General features: G+C 38.4%; 1 protein-coding gene across 4 annotated transcripts in view; it reads left to right on the forward strand.

Annotated features, from left to right (window-relative positions):
- PTPRG (protein tyrosine phosphatase receptor type G) overlaps positions 1-23,249 on the forward strand; it is a 713,496-nt gene that overhangs the window by 547,249 nt on the left and 142,998 nt on the right. For all 4 annotated transcript variants that reach the window (XM_060766453.2, XM_060766454.2, XM_060766455.2 and 1 more), the window contains exons 7-8: positions 11,482-11,639; positions 16,630-16,822. In XM_060766453.2, coding sequence (XP_060622436.2) covers positions 11,482-11,639; positions 16,630-16,822 — 351 coding nt within the window. The remainder of the gene's footprint in view (positions 1-11,481; positions 11,640-16,629; positions 16,823-23,249) is intronic.

A 23,249-nucleotide genomic window follows, 5' to 3' on the forward strand; every position in this document is an offset into this window, starting at 1 on the left:
AGCAACATACTAGTCAATTGTCTTTGAGTGCATCTATGGTTCAGGAACATGAACAAACTAGAACAGCTTTCAGCTTTCTTAGATCCCAGACCTCGAAAGTCCATCTCAGCCTTTTTTACTAGACTTAACGGAACAATAGAACACCTACTTTTTTGTGCCCAAGATTCCAAGAACAATTCCAACATCTCATATAAAGCTGGGAAACTTCTCTCTTGAAATCTTGGAAGTCCAGTAACACTTGGATGTAGACAGCACTGAGTTCAGTGGACCAATGGACTGGTTTGGTTTATGACAGCTTCCTGTTTATAGCATAGGGTGTTACGTTCCAGGACCACCTGCGAAAAGTGAAAATCCGCGAAGTAGAGACACTGTATATATTTACAATCTCACATTGGCAAGTAGCATCTTGAGACTGCTCGGGGTTTTCCTATTGGCTGAGGCACAAAAGGGGGCACCACTTGGCCTTCCCAGCTTCTTGATTGTCATTGGCTGTACAGATGACACTGGAAAAGATGGGCCTGTGTCCTACATTCCTGTTGGCTATTCTCCATTTTGGGGCAAAAACCTGCAAAACAGCTAAAATACCACAATAAATATTTTACGTTAATATTTATTGAGAAACCGTGTAACAGTGAGTACGCGAAAAGCGAACTGCGAAGTAGCGAGGGAACATCAGTCCCCCATAAATAGTTGATCGCCATTAATTCTGTTTTTTTAAACTACATAACTTTTTCTTTTGCATTCTTCAAAAGTAGCTATCATGCTTTCCTTTATAAATAGTTTTAAAAAGAAGAAAAAACAATGATATACATTTACAAACAGAGCACACAACATACAGAGACAGTAGCAAACACAGTAGACAATACAGTCCCTCCATCCCCGCACACGTGAGCCACCTTGGACTTCCATCCCCTGCTCACTATGATACCTGTCCCCTTAATACCTACCCATATCAGTTCCTTGCAGCATCCTTAAAGTCAGTTTTTGCCTTCTTTCCAATATATGTGAAGGCCAGCTGCCATTTGTTTACAAACTCATCGTTATTTTTTCCTCAAAGACCATTAGACAATTTGGCCATTTGTATATAATCTATTATTTTTTCTCTCAAATCACTCTTGAGTAATTTCTCTTTCTGCCTTCCATGATTTAGCCATAATAGTTCTTTCTGCAACAAAGCTGTATTGGCATATTTCTTTTATCTTTCTGATTTATACCCTCTCTAAAAAGACCTAGAAGGCACATTGTCAGGCTTTTCATAACCTTATTGGTGAACATATTATTTGTTTCTAAAATTTTGATACTATTGGGCATGTCCACCAGACATGGAAAAAGTAAACTTATGGTTTTTTTTTTTTTACATTTCCAGCAATCTCCTCCATGAGTTTTGTCCATTTTAGCTAATAACTCTGGGGTTATATCACTTCTGGAAAACATTTTGTCTAAGTTCTCACTAATGGACCCTGCTATTGAGAATTTAAATATTTTTTCCAAAGATGCTCCAATTTTTCTAATTCTATGTTTTTCCCCAAACCTCTGGCCCAAGAGATCATGACAGGCTTTATTCTATTGTCTTCTAAATTCTACTCTAGAACGTGCTTATATAATCTGGAGATTAGGCCCTTATCTCCCATACTGAAAATGCATTCAATCTTAGATTTCTTTTCCTCAAGCCCTACTTTAGCATCTTTTATGACTCTATTTTGTAGTTGATGCCTAGCTCTTTTCTTCCTTTTAGATTCCAATGATATTTTAAAAATTAATATCGCCTCGAAGAAACAAACTTTCATGCTAAAAATATTTAAAATATTGTGTCAAACTGTGAATAAGATGTATTTATTTATTTATGACATTTATATCCCACCCTTCTCAGAGTGGCTTACAAGTTATATGCATACAATATATTATATTATTAGTATAGCACAATATTAGTATTGTATACTAATATATTATACTATACCACTACACTTTAATATTATTAGTAATATTATATGTAATGTAAAATATATAATTGTTATATTGTATTATTAGTAGTATTATATTGTATTACATCAGGCTATAGAATTGTTTGTCATAAGGAATATATGAAATATACATGATTTAAAACTTAGGTCGCAACATCCAAGATATCTCTTATGTATATCATATATGTAAATGAAGAGTTTCCAAATTTCAAAGAAATCCAATACACTTCTTCAGTTCCAAAGCATTTTGGATAAGAGATACTTAACCTTTATTTGAGTGAGACAACATGTCCAGAACATCTTAGCAAGATTTTGTGAACCTGTTCAAACGCTCTTCTTGCATTGTGTGATAGCAACAATGCCTTCTTTCCTGCTGCAAGAGGTGCTGTCTTCTGAGAACAGATTATGGCTTGCCAGACACTTCATATAACTTCCATCTAATTGATAACCGAAATTTAATCATAGCAGGATACTTCACGTTTGCATTCAAATAAGGCTGTCCTTTGTCTAAATAACTTTCCCTTAGTTGATAATTCATATTTTAGTTCAAAATGTTTAAAAATGGAAGACAGGCAAGCTTGGATGAAATGTAGACTACACATTACAGTGTGTATTTAATATAAAAGTCATGCATTATTCATTTTTGCAATCTGAATAACTTTGAATTTAGCATTCCTGCTCATCTTTCCTTTGATGAACGATTAATTATTAAAATAGAATATTGTCAGCATATGGTACCAAAAAAAAATCTTCGGAAGCAGAATATGAGCTTCGCTCTTAGATAAAAGACTAATGCACATTTGCATAGTGTTTTATGTAATACATTGGTCCAGCTTTTGAAATACAGTGTATGATTTTGAGTACTGAACACAAATTAGAAGTCATCCTAAGTTTTGAGATGGGAACAAATGCAACTCAACAAGCGTGAAAACAGAGCTTCTAGGTGTTGATGAGGATACAGTATTTGGGTGTACAAAAGAACTGCTAAAATCCTCAGGGAATTTCCACATATTTACATTATGTTGCTGTTTCTCTCTTTGCACTGAAGTATGCAGAGCTTCCCTTAATATTAATATTTCCATTGCATTATCTCCACATAGTCAAACATAAATATTGATTTATTTTACACAGTGTTGGTAGGACATTCATGTCTATTAAGACTACTCTAGAATATTGTGGTGATGAGCATTCTTGGCATCTACTGGGTGCTGAAGATGGCAGGTGTAACCAATGTGTGATGCACCTGTGGTCGACATCCATATGGCCTGAAGGTCCCTCCCATCTTCCCAGCAGATTAGTATAGAAAACAGTTGTGAAGCACTCAAATTGGCCTGTTTCTTAGCTGTTTCTGGTTCTAATCAGAGAAGCAGCAATAGGGGAGATAAACCATGGGTTTCAATGGTGGACAAAGGGGACTCACCGACAACTATAAAGCTATCATGTAATTCTTATAACAAATAATTAATTGTTACATTGTTAATTAATTGTTAATCATTGTAAATACAGAAATAAATGTAAATACAGATAGTTAGAATTGAAATTTCAGTTATTATTTTAATTTGAAATTAGCAGCAGATTGTCTAATGTTTAAGGGGCTCATGTGCCATAAGGCAAGCTTTCTGGATAGTCTGCTAGTGATGGACAAAATGTGCAGCATCCAGATTTCCCTTTATAACCCCCCACCCATTGCTCAACTATTTTACCTCCCTCCCTCCCAAAAAAATCCCACTAGATTGAGAATCAGCAACTCATATATATTCATTCATTCTATCAGCAGATTTTAGGATATAGTACAACACCTTAAATTTATTTATTTACTTATTTATTTATTTATGTTGGACATTTGTACCCTGTCCTCAATCCCTGAAGGGGAACTCATGACAGCTCACAATTGGCAACCATTAGTTGCTGGCACACGAAAAAGTGTAAGAACAGTTGACATTAAATAAAACAACAAAAGTTAAAAGTATTAATAAACTAAATGTCATATGTCAAACATGAGGTCCGTGTGGTGAATCCGGCCCATTTTATGTGACCCATCAGGCTTTCAATGCCAGGGCAACATAGTTACATTTATACAACTTTACAATTACAATCAGCCCTTTGAAAACAACCATAAAGTTGATGTGGCCCTTGATGAAAAATACGTTGACACCCATGATCTAAATTAATTCAAACATTTTAGAACACTTTAAAAACATTTGCAGCCATTTGACAAATCATGGATGGATAGATCAGAGACAAACCCATGAATTTACAGTGCATGGCTGAATCGTCAAGTTTCAACTTGGCATTAAAACAGAATTAGTATCAGCACCAATCAAGCTTCCAAAGAGAACGTATTTCCCAACAGAGGCAATACAGCTTGACTCTGTGGAGTGAAAGAACCTCAGGGATGTTGGTGTCTACTCCATGAAGTTAAAGCTGGCAAACTGAACATTGCAAAAAGTACATAGAAGTACTCATAACAAATCAAAGTCTGCCCAAGCAGTGCTGCACATGGATACTGTTTCATACTCTTTCATGCCTGAGAATTAATATAAAAATATTGTCTTGTGGTATTCTGGTAGTCCCATGGGAGCAATTCCTTTCAATTTTGTGGACATACATACATCATTGGCTAAGAGTGTCCTTCAGTTGTGTTGTATGATTTCCCAAGTCTCTCTCATTCTTAATAGACTTGAAGCATTGTGCCCTTGCTGTATTTCTCAGAATAAAATTCATAAGTTAACCCAAGTGCGAGGTGATAACAACAAAAGCATGAAATAAGTCTAAATAAAACCACCATGATTGGGCTTCTTTGTGACAGAAGGGAATAGATAACTTACCAGACTCTTGGGTACCAAGAACTTGCATAGGATGCCCTTGCAATGACCTCAAGACAAAAATGAAAGCTTCAGTTCTTGGAAAGGAAGACAAAATAACACAAGTGATTTTTCACTTTGTCTTATGAAAAAGGGTAGAGGAATTAGGTATGCTCATGCCATGGCAAAGCAAAAATCAGTGAATGACATTGAGTTGAATCTTCATTGTGTATGAATTGATGATTGTTCTGTATCTCATTTTGTTTTGAGGCTAGGAGGAGAAATTTCCTCTGCCCTCCTATCCCCAAAGCAAATGCCAATTGCACACTTCTGATTTGATCCCCCTCATTTATGGTTACAGTTTGGCAAGATTTCTGAGTATGCCAATTAGCAGCCTATTTTGAAAATGAAATGAAGGATGAAAGGCACTCATGGTGCATTTTGCACATTGGGTAAGTGCATCTTCTACATGAGATTATCTCTCTGTAGGAAAATTGAATTGAGATGTACCCTGAGGCCAGAGGAGGAGAGATTGTGTTTTCCTATCAACGACTTGGATGTTCAGTACATTTTGGGTGCCTTGAATATTTAGGGTTTTTTGCCTGAGCCACAGGATGGGAACTTTGATGAAAAGATAACATATTAACACAGCAAGCGTTATCTAATTCAATAGGCCAGATATGCAGCAATATGTGACTTCTTCTTGTGTATTTACCTATCATCATTTGTAATGCAATTGACAAAACTATTCTCCATGAATTTGTTTTTGGCAATAAACACCTGAATGCTTTGCGTGAAGAAATACTGTGTTTCATTTGTTCTAAATGGTATGATTTCAGGGAGTCCATGAGCGTGAATGAAAAAAAAATCACTGTCTTTTTCTTGACCTCTAACTGAAATCTAACTGGTTAAAGATTGGGAAAGGCGTATGGCAGGGTTGTATACTCTCTCCCAACCTATTCAACTTGTATGCAGAACACATCATGCGATGTGCAGGGCTTGATGAATGCAAGGCTGGGGTGAAAATTGCTGGAAGAAACATTAACAACCTTAGATATGCAGATGATACCACTTTGATGGCTGAAAGCGAGGATGAGCTGAGTAGCCTTCTAATCAAGGTGAAAGAAGAAAGTGCAAAAGCTGGGTTGCAGCTAAACATAAAAATCCCCAAGATTATGGCAACAAGAATGATTGATAACTGGGAAATAGAGGGAAGAGATGTGGAGGCCGTGACAGACTTTGTATTTCTGGGTGCAAAGATTACTGCAGATGCAGACTGCAGCCAGGATATCAGGAGATGCTTACTTCTTGGGAGGAGAGCAATGACTGAATGAATGAACAACAAACAACTAACTAACTAAAATCTAGCATTTCCTTCACTCATGAATATATGCAATAAATTACTGCAGTATTCATTTCATATCACATTACAATTGTTGCATATTTTGAAAAATAAATTGAAATTATGTTAGTTGTTAGGTAGTTGTTGCACCATATTAGGCTATAAGATATGGAAATTGTGGGTAAGTTGTAAAAGGTAATTCTGAATAATCCTGAAATTTAATTTGAAGACATGCCAATGTTGAGTGCTATAATACTATCTGCTGCTATATTATGATAAGGTGTCCATAGAAGAAAAGAAAAAAAAGAACCCTTTTTCTAGAAATGCACTTAGTTTCATTTTTACCTGCAGTCACTGTAGTGCTAAGACTTCCTTTCCTCCCTGCCTTGCATCCATCTTCTGGCTACGTTAGGTAAAGTCAGTTAGATTAAAGATTTTTTATCTCATTTCCCTAAGAAGGTGATATGGAATGAAACCCCTATTTCACCTTGGACCGGGGAACAATTGTTATCTTAGCCTGGCATACACTGCTATTTTCTCTGAACTGTATTATATATGTCTATGTTGTCCATGTAACGCAGTTTCAATTGCTTTATATGGCAGCCTGAAATTCCAAATGAAAATACGTTTTGTCTGTTTGTATGTTTGAATAACCCTCTGGAACTTAATGCATAGTGCTTAATGACATCATCAGATGCTGTCTCTAGGAGTGCATCTACACTAGGCATGGATAAATTCAGGCCCATGGGCCGGATGCAGCCCTTTGGGGTCTTGGCTCTGGCCCAAGCACTCCCAGTCACATGTGGCTGCGCAGAGCTCTCCACATGGTGGGCCAATATGTCCTCTCGCAAAGAACGTGCCCTGCAGGCATATGCTGCTGTGTGGGGACCTCCCAGAAACCCTGCACAGCTGTGTATGTTCCCCTCTCTCCCCCCCCCCACACACCAACCACTTCCAGCCTCCCCCTTGCACCAACTGCCCCACCCCCAACCCATGTCAACCCTCACCCCTCTCCTGGCCCAGCCACCCAGGCCCTGCCCAACATGTGGCTCCCTTTCTGAAAAGTTTGCCCATGCCTGATCTACACTATAGAATTAATGCAGTTTGATACCACTATAACTACCACAGCTCAGTGTTATGAAATCTCTGGGGGCTGTAGTTTTACATGGTCTTTAGTCTGCTCTGCCAAAGAGTGCTGATGCCTCACCAAACATCAGCTCACAGGATTCCATAGCATTGAGCCATGGCAATTGAAGTGGTGTCAAACTGCACTAATTCTACTGTGTAGATGTACCCTTGTTCTCAGGTTTTTACTTGGTTTGGAGCCTGGGATGATGCCGAAACTACAGCCCTAGCTGAACATGTTTAATACTCCACCAAGTAAGAGAGAGGAGCGGAATCATCCAAAGATTACAGAATGATGGAAGTCAAGCCAGATTATCTTGTTGTTTCGTACCTGACTAAATTTATCAAGCAGAATCCAGATAGGAAGGAAAATAAGCTTACACAGCATGGGAGAGGTGCCATTGGAGGGACCAACTGTAGGTATAAAGCGCTTAATAAGAACCTTGCTGTTACCTTTCTCGTGGCAATTGTGGGGGATTTGGCCAGTTAATCATGAGAACCACGGGGAACAGCTGTGAAAGAGAAGCAGAGATCTGTCCTTGCCAATACTGTTTCGTCCCCCTTTAAATGTTTGTTTTGTTTCTCCAAGATGTAAATTTCTAGCAAAGGGGATAAATGCCAGAGAAATTCAGACTGCTGAGGAAAAGTATTTGAATGATGCATCTTCTAATCTGTAATAGAAGATAAAACCAATAAATCCTAGAACCTTTTATATGGGTCATGTGGACCAGGTTTGCCAGTTTGATGAATTCAAAACTCCCTTCCTCTCTGTTTCATTTCGTTTTATTCTTGACCACACAACTTAAACAGTCAAGATAGACTCAAATCTGGCTGCAGGTGGCTTTTGACTCATTGTGAAATGACTCTTGTTTACAGCATCTTGTTCCAGATGGTGAGTTTACTATGATGTAGGCTGGATAAGGTTTCATTTGGGAATTTAGAGCCAAGCACAAAGTCCAACACAAACAAATAGGCACAAGGGAAGACCTTGGTGCATCTGTACTGTAGAAATAATGCAATTTGACACTACTTTGACTGCCATGACTCAATACTATGGGATTAAGGGATCTGTAGTTTGGTGAGACATCAGCACTCTTCGGCAGAGAAGGCTAAAGACTTCATAAATCAGTGGTTCTCAGCCTTCCTAATGTCACTACCCCCTTAATATAATTCTTCATGTTGTGGTGACCCCCAACCATAAAATTATTTTTATTCCTACTTCATAACTGTAATTTTGCTACTGTTGTGGATCATAATGTAAATATCTGATATACAGGATTATTTTCATTCACTGGACTAAATTTGGCACAAATACACCCCCATTTGAATACTGGTGAGGTGGGGGGTTGATTTTGTCATTTGGGTGTTGTAGTTGCAGGGATTTATAGTTAACCTACAATCAGAGCATTCTGAACTTCACCAACAATAGAATTGAACCATACCTGGCACACAGAATTCACATGACCAACAAAAAATACTGGAAGGATTTGGTGGGCATTGAGCTTGAGTTTTTTTGGTTGTAGTTCACCTACATCCAGAGAGCACTGTGAACTCATGCAATCATGGATCTGCACCAAACTTGGCATGAATATTCAATATGCCCAAATATGAACACTGGTAGAATTTGGGGGAAATATTGATATTTGGGAGTTGTAGTTTCTGGGATTTATAGTTCACCTACAATCAGCATTCTAACCCCCCCCCCCTCCGCCCATGATAGATTTGGGCCAAACTTCCCACATAGAACCCCCATGACCAACAGAAAATACTGTGTTTTCTGATGGTCTTTGGTGACCCCTCTGACACCCCCTCACGATCCCTCCCAGGGGCCCCAACTCCCAGGTTGAGAAATGCTGGTTGAATAATTCTGCTTTGGGAAGAATGGCTGTGACACTCAGAAATGTATGAATTATAATTTGCCACACTATAAGGTCTATGAAGCCTTAAACGTCCCCTAAAGCTACTCGATATTTTGCTAAGATTTTTTTTAAAAATGCTCGGGGGGAAAAGTTGATATGACATCCATGTTTTCACAATGGAAGATAAACATCCTAATAGTTCAGCTGCTATATACAACATTTAGGAAATTTTTTGTTGCATACTACTCAAATATTTCAAACCAATCTCCTTATTCTGACCTTTATAAAGGAAATGCTGAGGATATAATTTGCTAATGCAAGTATTTTTTTTGTTATTTCCTGCTCTTTTGGTGACTTTTTTATATTTATAACATTTTATAAGAGCTGATTCTTCTTTGCTCTTCTCTTCAAGGTTGTTCCATAGTCATAATATTAAAGCACAAGTGTAACACATCATCTAAATTCATGCATCAAGTTTGTTAAAACGATATATTTATATCATGCTAATTAAATGAGCTTAAAATGTGAACTTTAGTAGAACGCCTAGCTTAGAATATATGTCTGATGTAAAAAATACTGTTCCAGTGCTGAACAACTTGCTCATCCATGTTCTGCCTGAGGAAATCATATTTGCCACAAATTTAAACTATCAGTGTAGCCTGTCTAATAAAAGATTTGACCTGGATTTGGCAGGCCTGATTTGAATAGCAATACATACTTGGTTTTATACTCAAAATCTCTGAGCTTTACTTCTGGCGGTGAATGAATTGACCATTGTGGAATGATGCTTTGCATACTGAAAAGCATTATGAAGATCTTCATTTTAACTCTTGAATTTCTGCAAGTATGAATGCCAGCTGGGTTAAGAGGATGGCAATTGAAAAAGAACGGAACTGCAAATTTACAATTCCATTGGGTTTTCTTGAACAAATTGTGGCCTTGCCATCTTTTTCTTTTACTTGGGAGGAATTGATCGAGACCTGTCTCATTGCAGGAGGAGGGTTGAGATATTGTGAAGCACTCTAAAGGGTTAGAGAGCATACAGTTCTTGAGTGAACATTTTCATATGCGCACAACATAAAGACCAGAGGAATACAAAAATGCAGGAGTGTGTTAACTGCAGTATCACTGTAATAAGCTTTCTTTAAGCAGAGTCATCGTATAACAGAGTCATCGTATAGTATGGAATAAATGTTGACTACTGGCCATGTCTGTCACAACATTTTCCTATGTGCACAGCATAATGACAAGAGGAATACAAAAATGTAGGAGTGTATTCATTGCAGTATCAATGTAATAAGCTGTCTTTAAGCAGAAATAAACAGAGTCATCATATAACATGGAATAGATTTTGACTACTGGCCATGTCTGTCACTGTTAGAAGCAAATTTTAGAGAGTAGGTTTTAAGAAAAATGAGTACAGTGGCTGAGCCAACTGCGCAGTCTGAGAGAGTCATCTACTATTCAGTTAGACTTATGGATGACTTATGCACATTGTTCGGTCTTTATGTGCTCTAAAGCAGTGCTTCCCAAAATGGGTGATACTGCCCCATTGAGGAGTGCTGGAAAAATCCATGGGTTTAGTAGTACCCTCTGGTGCAATTTGGCAGAATTGAATAAAAATAAAGGGGTGGTTGAAACAAACAAAGAAATAAAATTAAAGAAGACAATTCTGAAAAACCCTTCATGCATGTTCACTGTGTTTAACAAAGTTAAAATGGTAGCGATTACTTTATTTTCCAAATGAACACACAAAATGCAGATCATAACCAATCAGTGTTGGCAGGCGAGTGTGTTGTGCATTATCAGGAAGTCCAGCATGCTTCGGCAGGAATATGTATATCTAATGACTTGCTTACAGTGCTGTACTGTAAATAGGCAACATGTGTGAAGTCTAATTTAGATTATTTCTTAATTGTGTGACAAGCAGTTAACAATAGCGTATGTGCTATAAATATCTAAAAATTTAATTTATGCTGCTGACAAAACAAATACAACATTTACAAATTGTCAGCAGTGCACCAGGTTCATATTTCTCAATCCTAGGATTATTTTTAAGGTTATTCATAAGTTTTGTTTTAATGTTATCCTTCATTGTATTCATTTTCTGTGTAATGTGGTTTATTTTTAATAATTTCCTTTATAACCTTTGTAATTTCAAGATTCAATGTGTCCTTCTTTCATCTTAATTTACCATGTTATAGGATGTAGATAGAAATATGGATACATAAAAGAATGCAAATTTTACATCACATTTTACTCTTTGCTTGTTTAAAGAACGGGGTGCTGAGTAAGATTTTTGTGAAAAGTTAGAGCAAACAAGATTGAGAACCTCTGCTCTAAAGTTACACCATTTGATTCCATTTTGTATTTCTTTGCTTGTTTTCCAGAGAAAGAGACCTTCTTGGATCCTTTTGTGTTAAGGGATATCCTTCCTGCATCTCTGGGAAGTTACTATCGGTATGCAGGGTCCCTGACTACCCCACCTTGCAGCGAGATTGTGGAGTGGATAGTTTTTCGAATGCCTGTCCCCATCTCTTATCGCCAGGTAGGTTTATATCATCAAAGAATTTCTTAAATTTTATTGTCCTATTGTGAGCTTAGGGTGCTTCTACACAGTCAAATCAATACAGTTTGACACCACCTGAACTCTTTTGGTTCAATGGTATGGAAAGAGGGAAACTAATTTTAGTCTTCTGCCTATGTGTAGAATAAGGTGTATATGAAACATCAGTGAATTTTGTGTGTGGATTTGGGTCCCATCTCAAAGACATCCCATTATGTACATATGGGAAATGCAAGTATTCCAAAATCCAAAACACTTCTAGTCCCAAACGTTTCATATAAAGGGCACTCAACCTGTACTGATGATGTACTGAGGAATGTAATCATGCCATTGATCTGCTCTCTTCATTATTATTAGCTAACAATGATGCAAGGTTCCTGTTACAGACCTCTGAAGTGATGTACAGATTCCAAAAACGAATGCACATGAGGCCTTCTTGTAGATCAAGGCAATGAGTGGCATTTTCATTTGAGAGGCATCCCAGAGTAATAATGTGGAAATGCAGCTAAGTGTTTTAACAATTAAAAAGGCTTTGACATTTAAAACTTTTGTTTTCAAAATGTCTCCTTGCTGAAATCTGTTCTGCCTTTTATTTGCTCATGATAATAATACACCCCATTGCAACAGAGGCATCTTGGCTGGAACTGTCTAAGAGTCTAAAAGTCACTGATTTATCTGAATGAAGGAGTGTAAATATTCAGTAACCCTCACATGATTGAGGCAAATGAAAGCATCAAGCCATCCGTTTCCCTGCTGCTTCTCAATCATTTCTCTCAAAGGACACACCAAGATCATTTGCTTTTTTTTAACCACTTAAACTATCCTGTCTTCAGTGTCTGCTGTTGTCAAGGATTGGATTGAATCACATTAACAGACCTTTTTCATTTTGTTTTGCTTCTCTTTGGCACTGGAGTTTAGGTTTTGGAGTCTAGCTTTTAAAATTGAATAATTGTGTGCTGCCCATATAGATAAAATCCAACATCCATCTAGTTATGCTCAAATTAAATGCCAACAAATGTTGGCTTCTCTGTAGTTGGTTTGTTAGAGCTATTCCAAATCAGCGAACAAACAAACAAATAAAACAATCCTTCCAGGTTTCCTGAGTGTAGTTAATTTAAAATACAGTACAGTCGACCTTCCGTAACCATGGTTTTTGCTTCTATGGATTTAACCAACCACAACTTGAAAATATTCGGGCGGGGGGGGGGATTCTGAAAATCTAATGTAGTCTAGCAAGCCAATTCTGTGAACCATCTTGTATTAATGTTAACTATATATAGATATAGGTCATGGTTTACAAAAGATGATACCTGCACACATTGGATATTTTGGAGACTTATAAACAAAGTCCTCTTGGATTATGACAAAATAAGTGAGATTAAATGATTTAGGGAGGAGGATGACAAGGAGGCATGTTTTGTATTATTATTAGTATTATTATTAGTATTATTATTATTATATTTATTTATACCCATATTTCCTCTCCACTGGTTGTAACCTGGCTGATGGTTTTAGAATATGTGTTGAAGTGTTCCTTATTACCAAATGAAAAATGACAGATATATCATTTAAAAATTTGACTTTTCCCTTCAAACATTTTCCAATTCCAATATTTCATTATGTATATGCAAGATTTTTAAGAAAATCACAAAATAAAAAACACTTCTGGTCCAAAGGATTTCAGATGCTCAGCCTGTATTTCAATAGCAAGCATGTTGAATATATAGCTGTTCCACTTTTAGACTTCACTTCTTGGCTATATATGCCTCTTTCTTTAATCTTACACTGACTTACACATATGAAATCGGAACTCACAAGGCTCAGTCTTCCCAGTGGAAAGCAGGAATGTCCTTTTTCTCTTCACAAAATTCCTGCTAACTGAGAAAGAGTATAAAAGAACACAGTTCAGGAAATGTTCATCAGATGTCTTCAAGAGACAGGTGAGAATCTCACTGCATTACCCCCAGTTGAATTCCTGGCTCATGGCACAAAAGCGGACTCCTTCAGGCAAACCCCCCAAAAAGAGAGAAATAGATGTTTTCTTTCCCTGGGAGAAAGAAAGGCAAACTATTGGACTGAGGAATCTGACAGCTCTTCAGCTACAGCCCTTCCCACTTCTAAAGGGGAAAAAATTACCCCAAAGTGTTTATACTTCTCTGGCCACAGTTGTTTACAGTTTTATGATTGCTATTTTACTACACATTTCTTTTTAAAGAAAAAAATAGAAAATGAAATTACATTTATACATCTTGGAAAATATAGAGATTTTATAGGTTAGTCATGGAAATGTTTTAAAAAGCAATGTTTTGATCTGTACCAAGTAGGTGTTTTCAAGGACCTAAAGATTACAGGAAAAATCACTACTGTGTCATTCAATTTATTCATGCAGATAGTTCAAGAAGTGGCAAAAATATAACATTTTTAAATATTTGTCAAAAGCATTTGTACGTGCATTTGCTTTGCATTTCATGTCACATTTTTTTACGTAATTCCTTCCAAGAAGTGCATGTTCTTATTCTCACACAAATCGATTTTCGCAACTGCACAGACCCTAGTTTGTTTGCTTACATGAGCAAGTCTCTAGGATTGGATAATATACCTCCACCAGCTCCACTCTCCAAATGATGGACTTCTACTCCAGCTATGATTCTTCTGCTGCCTACTTTCCAGGATTCCATCAGAAGATCCTGGCTTAAATGAGTGTCATTGCCATCAACTTCCCAATATCTGGAAGACTTGTGTAAAACACAGCGGGGGGAGGGGGCTTTCTAGCTTTTCAGCCTCCAGATTATGAATTCTGTCTTATGGAGGCATCTCAATCAATCGTTTGTTATCAGATGTCAGAGAAGGCAGTCATCTGAACATTTTTGAGAGCTGCCTTGTATTTTCTGCAGCTCCGGAAATACGCATGGTCAACATGCAGGCCTGCATGTCCACATACAAACTGTGCCTCTCTGACAAGATGCTTTCCTTCATTCCACATCATCCACATGAACAGCAGAATGAACCCCTGGTTTTCCAGGAAGAGCCTCAATCTCTGGTGATGCAACCAATACAATCACCTCACCATTCAATCATCTGTACTGCCAAGGTGATGTCAAGGGCTGTTGCCAATCGTTGCTATGCAAAGCTCTGCTCTGTTGGACTCTTGGGAGGACACCAGATGTCAAATTGAAGATCTGCTTTTTGATGGAGAAGATCTGATTAATGCTGGAGCAGATTAGATCATAGAATAGCTTAGATCATAAAATGGCCTTCGATGTGCATCATCAACAGCAATGTACCTTCAAGTTCCCTTGGAAATGTCCACATTCTTCATTCTCCAGGTTTAAGTCCAGGTCCAAGTTGCCATCACAGAGTTTATACACATCCCTACAGCATTGCCAAGGCGATGTCAATGGCATCCATATAAAAAATCAATATTTTCAGCCCGCCCACTTCAAAGAAATCTTCTGGTTCTTCCCGTGATTCCTCCCATTTCCTCGTCCTCTCAATCCAGAACCCAGATAGACAAAATTGCTACCTTACTACCAAAGAATGCTATGGCAAAGTTTCCAAATCATTACAGAAGTGACTGATACCTTTCTTTGCATGTTATGGTTCCCAAAAGGATGGTGGCCTTTGTCCAATCTTGGATCTTCATGGAGACAACCGATACATAATACCAAAGGATGTTCAGGACTACACTCCATCCTACTATTCCTTTACAAGGAGGATAGTTCACATTGATAGATCTTCTGTGATTAAAACACAGAGACCATGAAGAAGAACAAGTTGCTTACCTGTAACAGTGACTCTTTGAGTGGTCATCTCTGCCCTTACACAGCCTGTCCTACTCCCACTCTGTCAGGTCCCTCTATATTTTGCAATGGGACTGGGAGAACAGTAGCGTTGACTGATAGGAATAGGTGGGATTTTCGCCAAGCTATAGAATTGTCCAGTTGGACTCATTGCACAGGTGCAAGAATCCACTTGTATGAAGGCATGGATGACCACTTGAGGAACTACAGTTACAAGTAAGTAATATGTTCTTACTTCCCCTAATAAGCTGCAATACTAAACATACCTATTGCAAGATAACATTAATTGATACTAACTTCTGGGTTAGGATCAAATTGTTAGACTATTCTGGGGGGGGGGGGACCTCTGCAGAGGCACTTAAGATATGACAATAATGTGTCTCAGTGGTTAGAGCAGCTTTAATCCGCTTTACATTATCCAAATGTGTTGGATTATGGATGTGGAGGCTGATAGGAAATGTAGTCCACCACATTAGGAGGATCAGAATTGGAGAAGGCTAGCTTAGATCAACAGTAAATTCAAAATACAGCATTCCACCCTTTCATTAGAGTGGGAGCTCCCCCCACTGTCTGGGTTTGTTATCTTTGTCTGCCAGGGTCCAGCTTTTATTGTATCTATAATGTGCAGCAGAGTGGGCACCTGCACTCTAGGAACTGCTGGTTGTTCAAGATACAGCTATAAATACAAATAATGGGAAAATGCAATGGCTGTATGCTGAGCTGTGATTTATATTATGCAGAAAATCAATGTGTGGCCCTGTTTGGCATCATAATAGTACCCCAGTCACACACATGCACACATTACAGCTCAAACAAAAGAAAGAGCTGTATATATTTGTAAATGTAACCAGTAAATGGGGACTGGAGAAGAATCTTTTTCTTTCCTCTCACAGAGATTAACTTTGTAGAGGGTTTCTGAAGTGTTTTTTTCTGCAGCTTGGCAGAATAGAAATGGGGCTAGATAAGGCTGTTGGCAGTGATTTCAGCGGGCAGCCTGGTTTCCTGTTTGATTTATCAGTCTTGGCATCAGTACTTCCTGCCATTTTGCATTCTTATCAGCTGCCCAGATTTCACCACATTGTTTTTCTAATTAATGTCCTTCCCTCCCACCCCCTTTCTTTTCTTTTCTTCCCCACCCCCCTTCTACTCATCCTGATGGCTGCTGCGTTCAGCTGGAAGCCTTTTATTCCATATTTACCACGGAACAGCAAGACCACGTCAAATCCGTGGAATATCTGAGGAATAATTTCCGGCCTCAACAGAGTCTGAACAACAGGGTAATTTCCAAGTCTGCCGTGAAGGATGCTTGGAACCAAGTCTCAACCAGCATCTTTGAAAATCCACTCGGTACTGAAGCCTCCAAAGGTAGAGTCCCATTGTCCATGATGAACAAGCAAAAGTGTGTTGTGGCTTTATGTTTATTTGCAAGCATTTGCAGATCTTGGATAAATGGTGTTTTGGACTACAGCTTTCAGAACCCTCACTGGCTAATGGTGGCTCTGGGATATTAGAACCAAAAACTAATTTTTTCCAAGGTCTGAATATTTAGGGATTAATAACCAGGTATCTTTAAATATATTGTTACACTTTCAGTTAACATGCTTTCTTTAAACACTTCTTAGCAGGGTAGTCAAACATTAAACTAGTTATAAAAAGTCTGAGGATCAGACTTATACTTCCATAATCCAAAAGCAAGAGATAACAGAGAAGGTGAGATCAGGATATTAGGTAATCTCAGGAAATTGAACCTATCCATCTTTATCTTTTAACTGATAACATTGGCCAGATCTCTCATACCATTTTCAAGCTAAAATGGTATCAAAGGTTGGAAAAACTGGTTGTTGTTTTCTTTGTACTACACCATTCAGGATTCTTGAACTAGAGTGGTAAACAAAGTGTGTGTATATGTCTTCAAGTTACTTTTTGATGGCCCCAAGCATTTCATAGTGTTTTCTTAGGTGCACCCAGTATTCATAACCAGAGATGGCCCTGCTTAACTCCCAAAATCAGGTGGGATCGGTTACCTTTAGGGTGTTTAAGCCCATACACAAAGCAACAGATTAAATGAATCACAAGAATTTTATGCTTCACCTTGTTCCCCTTTAATACTTATGACTTAATATTCTAACCACATGATTGCTCTGGGTAAAGTCCCCCGTGATTCAAACCAAACCAAAATCAGAACACATATCTGATTCTTAGGGCAGTTCCTGCTTTCCACTTCTAGTGATTTTGCTGTCCTTGCAGAGTTATCAAAGAGGTCTCTTTTATCTCTAAGCATTTAATGCCAAAAAAATGCTAGAAAACAGAAATCTTAAATAAAAGACTCTTTCTGCTTAAATAGCTTCTTTAAAAAATGCTATGACTCCTTGTGAGGCCGTCGGACCAATCCTATCGCTTGTTTTCATTTGGAACCAATTTAGTTTGTGTCAAAAATGATTGAGGTTTTCCTGAGCAAACCCCACTGTAAGTGATTAAGTAATTGTATGTATATCCTGCTTTTCAGCCAAGATTGGTTCCAGTAGTAGCAGAACATTAAGAAACATTAATAGGAAGAGATACTACATGTTCTTGCTAGATTCATGGCTTATCCAAAACACACAAATTGAATTCATGTGCTTTGTCCTGGGAAGACATCTGCTTTGTGGAGATCAGATTTGAACAAAATAATCAGCCTATGGTCATCTTTTTTTTTTTTTTTTACTTTGAAAGACCCATTAGAGCAATACTTTGGTATTCACTTTGCAGTTATTTATTTACAGTATTTATATTCCACCCTTCTCATCCTGGAGACACAGAGTACATATATGGCAAACATTTAATACTGTTATATACTGTCAAGACAGACAACTGTACATAGATAGAGGTATATATAGGCTTTCCCATCTTTGGCATCTTGGAGACTTGTGCACGATTCCGGCCCGGGCAGGAAGAGGGGGTGCTGTCTCTCCATCTCCCCTTCCAAAACTCCTCCTAGATTGAATCACTGGAATTTTTCTGGCATTTCCTTATGAGTGCCTTAAATGCATATGTTCATGAAACAATAGCTTTGGGGAAAAACAAGTAAAATTACAAGTGAATTTAAGAATATTGTTAATCCAAAATGTAGCATTTCAGAGCCACAGTAATGACTCCGTGGTTATGAGACATTTGAATTGATGTTGTATCTCCATTCAGAAGCATTAATATTTATTTGTGAGAAGCTGCTCGCTACAGGGCAGTAACAAAAAGTAATAGCTTACATTATATTAAAGTGACTAAATGGACGTGTTTTTATTTTCGAGACCACTTTGGTAATCTGTTGCATGGTATTTCAAATGCTTTACTGCTTTTGTAAATGTCTTGTCACAATGGCTGATGCCAAAAGCCATGTATATATATTTTATTCACTCCATTTAGATCTCTAGCTTCTGGCCACAATGCTTTTTTAGAGACTCTTTATCCAATCTAGAAAGAGGCCCCAGTGGTGCAATGGGTTAAACCCTTGTGATGGCTGGATTGAAAACCAACAAGTTAGAGGTTCGAATCCAGGGAGAGTGTGGATGAGCCCCCCCTGTCACTTCTAGCTACCTATGCGAGGACATCCCTTGTCACTAAAAAATTGGGAAGCGAGAGTTGCAACTCTGGAAGGTCAGAGTTACAAGCCCTTGCTATAGTTTTAAGTAGGTCTTTCAGGGTGGCTTCATAACCAGAAGTGAACTTTGAGGCACTTGCAGTTTTCTAATAAATGGAGGAAGAAATCTTTTTGGGTGGGGATTTAAGCTGTGATAGATTTCAAATGGGCAAAATTGCCCCCTAAATCCACTGAAGTTGTTTACCCCTTTTCTAGAGAGGCAGTACATCCATCTACGATAGTACTGATCCTCATGGGTTCTGAGACTGGGAAACCTTCATAGATATAGATATAGATAGATATCTGATGTGCATTATCTGCACATCAGATAATGCACATGAGGTTAAGATTTCACTCTAATCACACAATAAAGGCACTGACTTCCCTAGATATTTGGTGCCTCCGATGCTTCCCATCAAGCTTGGGGTTTGCCTGGGTCATAGTTAACCTTGACAGTAACATTTGGCTCCTGTATCTATAAAGGCTTCCTTCATTATGATTTACCTGAATCTTCCTGTAGTCTGTAGTGTCAGAGCGCCTGCTTTCCGTTCTGCTAAATTTGCTGAACATCTTGACAAAATGTCATGTTACTACCCATGTTACTACCCAACGAGTCTCTTCTGACTCGTTAAGGCAAAAAAAAAGCAACTGTAATAATGTCTTAATTCTTTCTTTCTTTATTTATTTACTTACTTATATACCGCTGTTCTCAGCCCGAAGGCGACTCACAGCGGTTCACAACCAATAAAAACAGCAATAATTCAATGCAGCATATAACAACAATTAACAACTCAACACATTACCCAATCAATAAACAATTGCTACAATAACCAATCACAATCACTTTCCTTCTTAAGAACATGGGAAGAAGCAAAGGATTCCACTTGGCCCAAGCAAGATTCCAAATATATAAATACGTGTGTGTGTGTGTGTGTGTGTGTGTGTGTGTGTGTGTGTGTTAACTGTTAAAATATGTCTGGAGTGTTTCCCATACCTATATGTCAATCTGCTTCCAAGAAACTTGGAAGAGATGGAGCTCACTTATTTTTAAACACAGGAAACAATAATGTGACTTGCCACGTAGAAAGTATAGATTACTAGTCAATGTAGATTACCAATATAAATTACTAACTTTATTATTGAGTGCCTTCAAGATCACCGGCATTTTTCGGGCATTTCCTTATGAGTGCCTTAAATACATACATATGTTCATGAAACAATAGCTTTGGGAGGAACAAATAAAATCACAAGTGAATTTAAGAATATTATTAATCCAAAATGTAGCATTTCAGAGCCACAGTAACAACTCTGTGGTTATGAGACAGTGGAATTGATGTTGTATCTCCATTCAGAAGCATTAATATTTATTGGTGAGAAGCTGCTCGCTACAGGGCAGTAACAAAAAGTAATAGCTTACATTATATTATAAATGGACGTGTTTTTATTTTTGAGACCACTTTGGTAATCTGTTGCATGGTATTTCAAGTGCTTTACTGCTTCTGATTTACAGGTATGGTAGTCCTACAGCAAAGCTATCACAGGGTTTTCTGGGGCTGAGAGCATGTGACTTGCCCAGGGTAACTCAGTGGGTTTTCATAACTGAGCAGGAGTATCAGAAATATTGAAGACTGAAGTCCAACTCTCAAACCACTATGACACACTGTCCTCAGCATGCCAAAGGTGTAATTGGAAGAAGTCTTCCTATTTAATAAAGTCTCTGACTTTCATCACACACTATAATGTGTGGCAGGGGCATGACTTTAGCCAGAAAATAAGAATTTGGGGGGGGGGGGGGGTGTGAAGTGAATTTTTTTTAGCAAATCATGAAAAGTAGTTCCACAACACAAAATAATTGAAATAGAATGGTTCATTCTATATGTTATATAGATTTAATTAAATCAATTTTCTCGTCTCCTTCATGAGGGGCTTCAAATCTCACCCATGCTGTAGGCTTTGCCTACTAGTTGTGGGTGGGCCAACTTGGTTGCTTCCACTATATCAGCTATTGCTGCACGTAATGACTGAATAAATTGTCAAAATTTACTTGAGACAATGCTTGCAGTTCTGGAGGGACTTGTTTAATTTTTGCTTCTCATAGACTTTTAAATAAATAAATAAATAAATAAATAATTTGGTTAACCAGTTAAAATTAATAGTAAACCAGGTTTTTCTAAGCAGAAATTTTGGGGGGGGGGGAGTTGAACCCCTAAACCCCCCACTTGGCTTCAGCTCTGGGCAGGGGATCAAATCATATTGTCATTGTTAGAGATTAGCAGAGATTTGTAAATTGAGGGCCATTACATTATAAAGTTTACCTGTGTATTGACTCACAACTGATTGAAGAAGAACCAGTGTGGCATAATGGTTTGAGTATTAGATTACAACTCTGGATATCAGGGTTCAAATTTTCTCTCAGCCATGGAAACCTGCTGAGTGATCTTGAGCAAGTCAAATTCTTTCAGCCATAGGGAAAAACAAAAGTAACCTCCTTTCAAATAAATCATACCGAGACAAAATACATAAAATACAAAATACATAAATCACCTCAGAATCACCATAAATCAGAAACTTCAAAGCAACAATGGTAACAGCTGTAGTTGAGACTAACCAACAGATTTGTGTTTGGAGCCCCATCTACACTGCCATATCAAATCCAGATTATCTGTTTTGACTTGGATTATATGGCAGTGTAGATCCAGCCTAAGTGTGCCTTCAAGTCACTTGTCAATTTATCTAAGTCTCATTAATTTCTTAAGGTTTTCTTAGGCCCCATCTACATTGCAATGTAAAATCTAGATTATCTTCTTTGAATTGGATTATGGTGGTGTAGACTCATATAATCCAGTTCAAAGTATATAATGTAGACTATCTCTTTGATAATTTGGATTATATGGCAGTGTACAAGGAGTCTTAGGCAAGGAATACTCAGTGGTGGTTTTGCCTGTTCCGTCCTCTGAAGAATAGCCTGCAACACTTGATATTAATTAGCAGGCTGTCATCCAAGTACTAAAAGGTAAAGGTTGTCCCCTGACATTAAGTCCAGTCATGTCTGACTCTGGGGTGTGGTGCTCATCTCCATTTCTAAGCCGAAGAGCCAGCGTTGTCCATAGACACCTCCAAGGTCATGTGGCCGGCATGACTGCATGGAGTGCCGTTACCTTCCCGCCAGAGCAGTACCTATTGATCTACTCACATTTGCATGTTTTCGAACTGCTAGGTTGGCAGAAGCTAGGGCTGACAGCGGAAGCTCACGCCGCTCCCCGGAATTGAACCTGTGACCTTTCGATCAACAAGCTCAGCAGCTCAGTGCTTTAACCCACTGCGCCACCGGGGGCTCTAAGTACTAGCCAGGGCTAAACCTGATTATTGTGGAAGACCAATCAGAACCTTTTGCATTTAGGTTATTTAGGCACTAACAGGATTTTGCAAAAATGTAATGGCCTGTGGATGGGCTAGCTGTTCATATCCACAGTCTGTTTATTTTCAGTGTGTCCAAGGGCCAAGATTATGGCAACAAGAATGATTGACAACTGGGAAATAGAAGGAGAAAATGTGGAGGCAGTGACAGACTTTGTATGTCTAGGTTCAAAGATTACTGTAGACACAGACTGCAGCCAGAAAATCAGAAGATGCTTACTTCTTAGGAGGAGAGCAATGTCCAATCTCGATAAAATAGTGAAGCATAGAGACATCACACTGGCAGTGAAGATCCGCATAGTTAAAGCAATAATATTCCCCATAGTAACCTACGGATGTGAGAGCTCGACCATAAGGAAGGCTGAGCGAAGGAAGATAAATGCTTTTGAACTGTGGTGTTGGAGGAAAGTTCTGAGAGTGCCTTGGACCGCCAGAAGATCCAACCAGTCCATACTTCAGGAAATAAAGCCCGGCTGCTCATTGGAGGGAAGGATAGTAGAGGCAAAGATGAAGTACTTTGGTCACATAATGAGAAGACAGGAAAGCTTATAGAAGGCAGTGATGCTGGGGAAAATGGAAGGAAAAGGGAAGAGGGGCCGGCCAAGGGCAAGATGGATGGATGGCATCCTTGAAGTGACTGGATTGACCTTGAAGGATCTGGGGTGGTGACGGCTGACAGGGAGCTCTAGCGTGGGCTGGTCCATGAGGTCACGAAGAGTCGGAAGTGACTGAATGAATGAACAACAACAAGGGCCATCCATT

The sequence above is a fragment of the Anolis sagrei genome, chromosome 2 (genome assembly GCF_037176765.1).
Source record: "Anolis sagrei isolate rAnoSag1 chromosome 2, rAnoSag1.mat, whole genome shotgun sequence".
NCBI classification, from domain to species: domain Eukaryota; kingdom Metazoa; phylum Chordata; class Lepidosauria; order Squamata; family Dactyloidae; genus Anolis; species Anolis sagrei.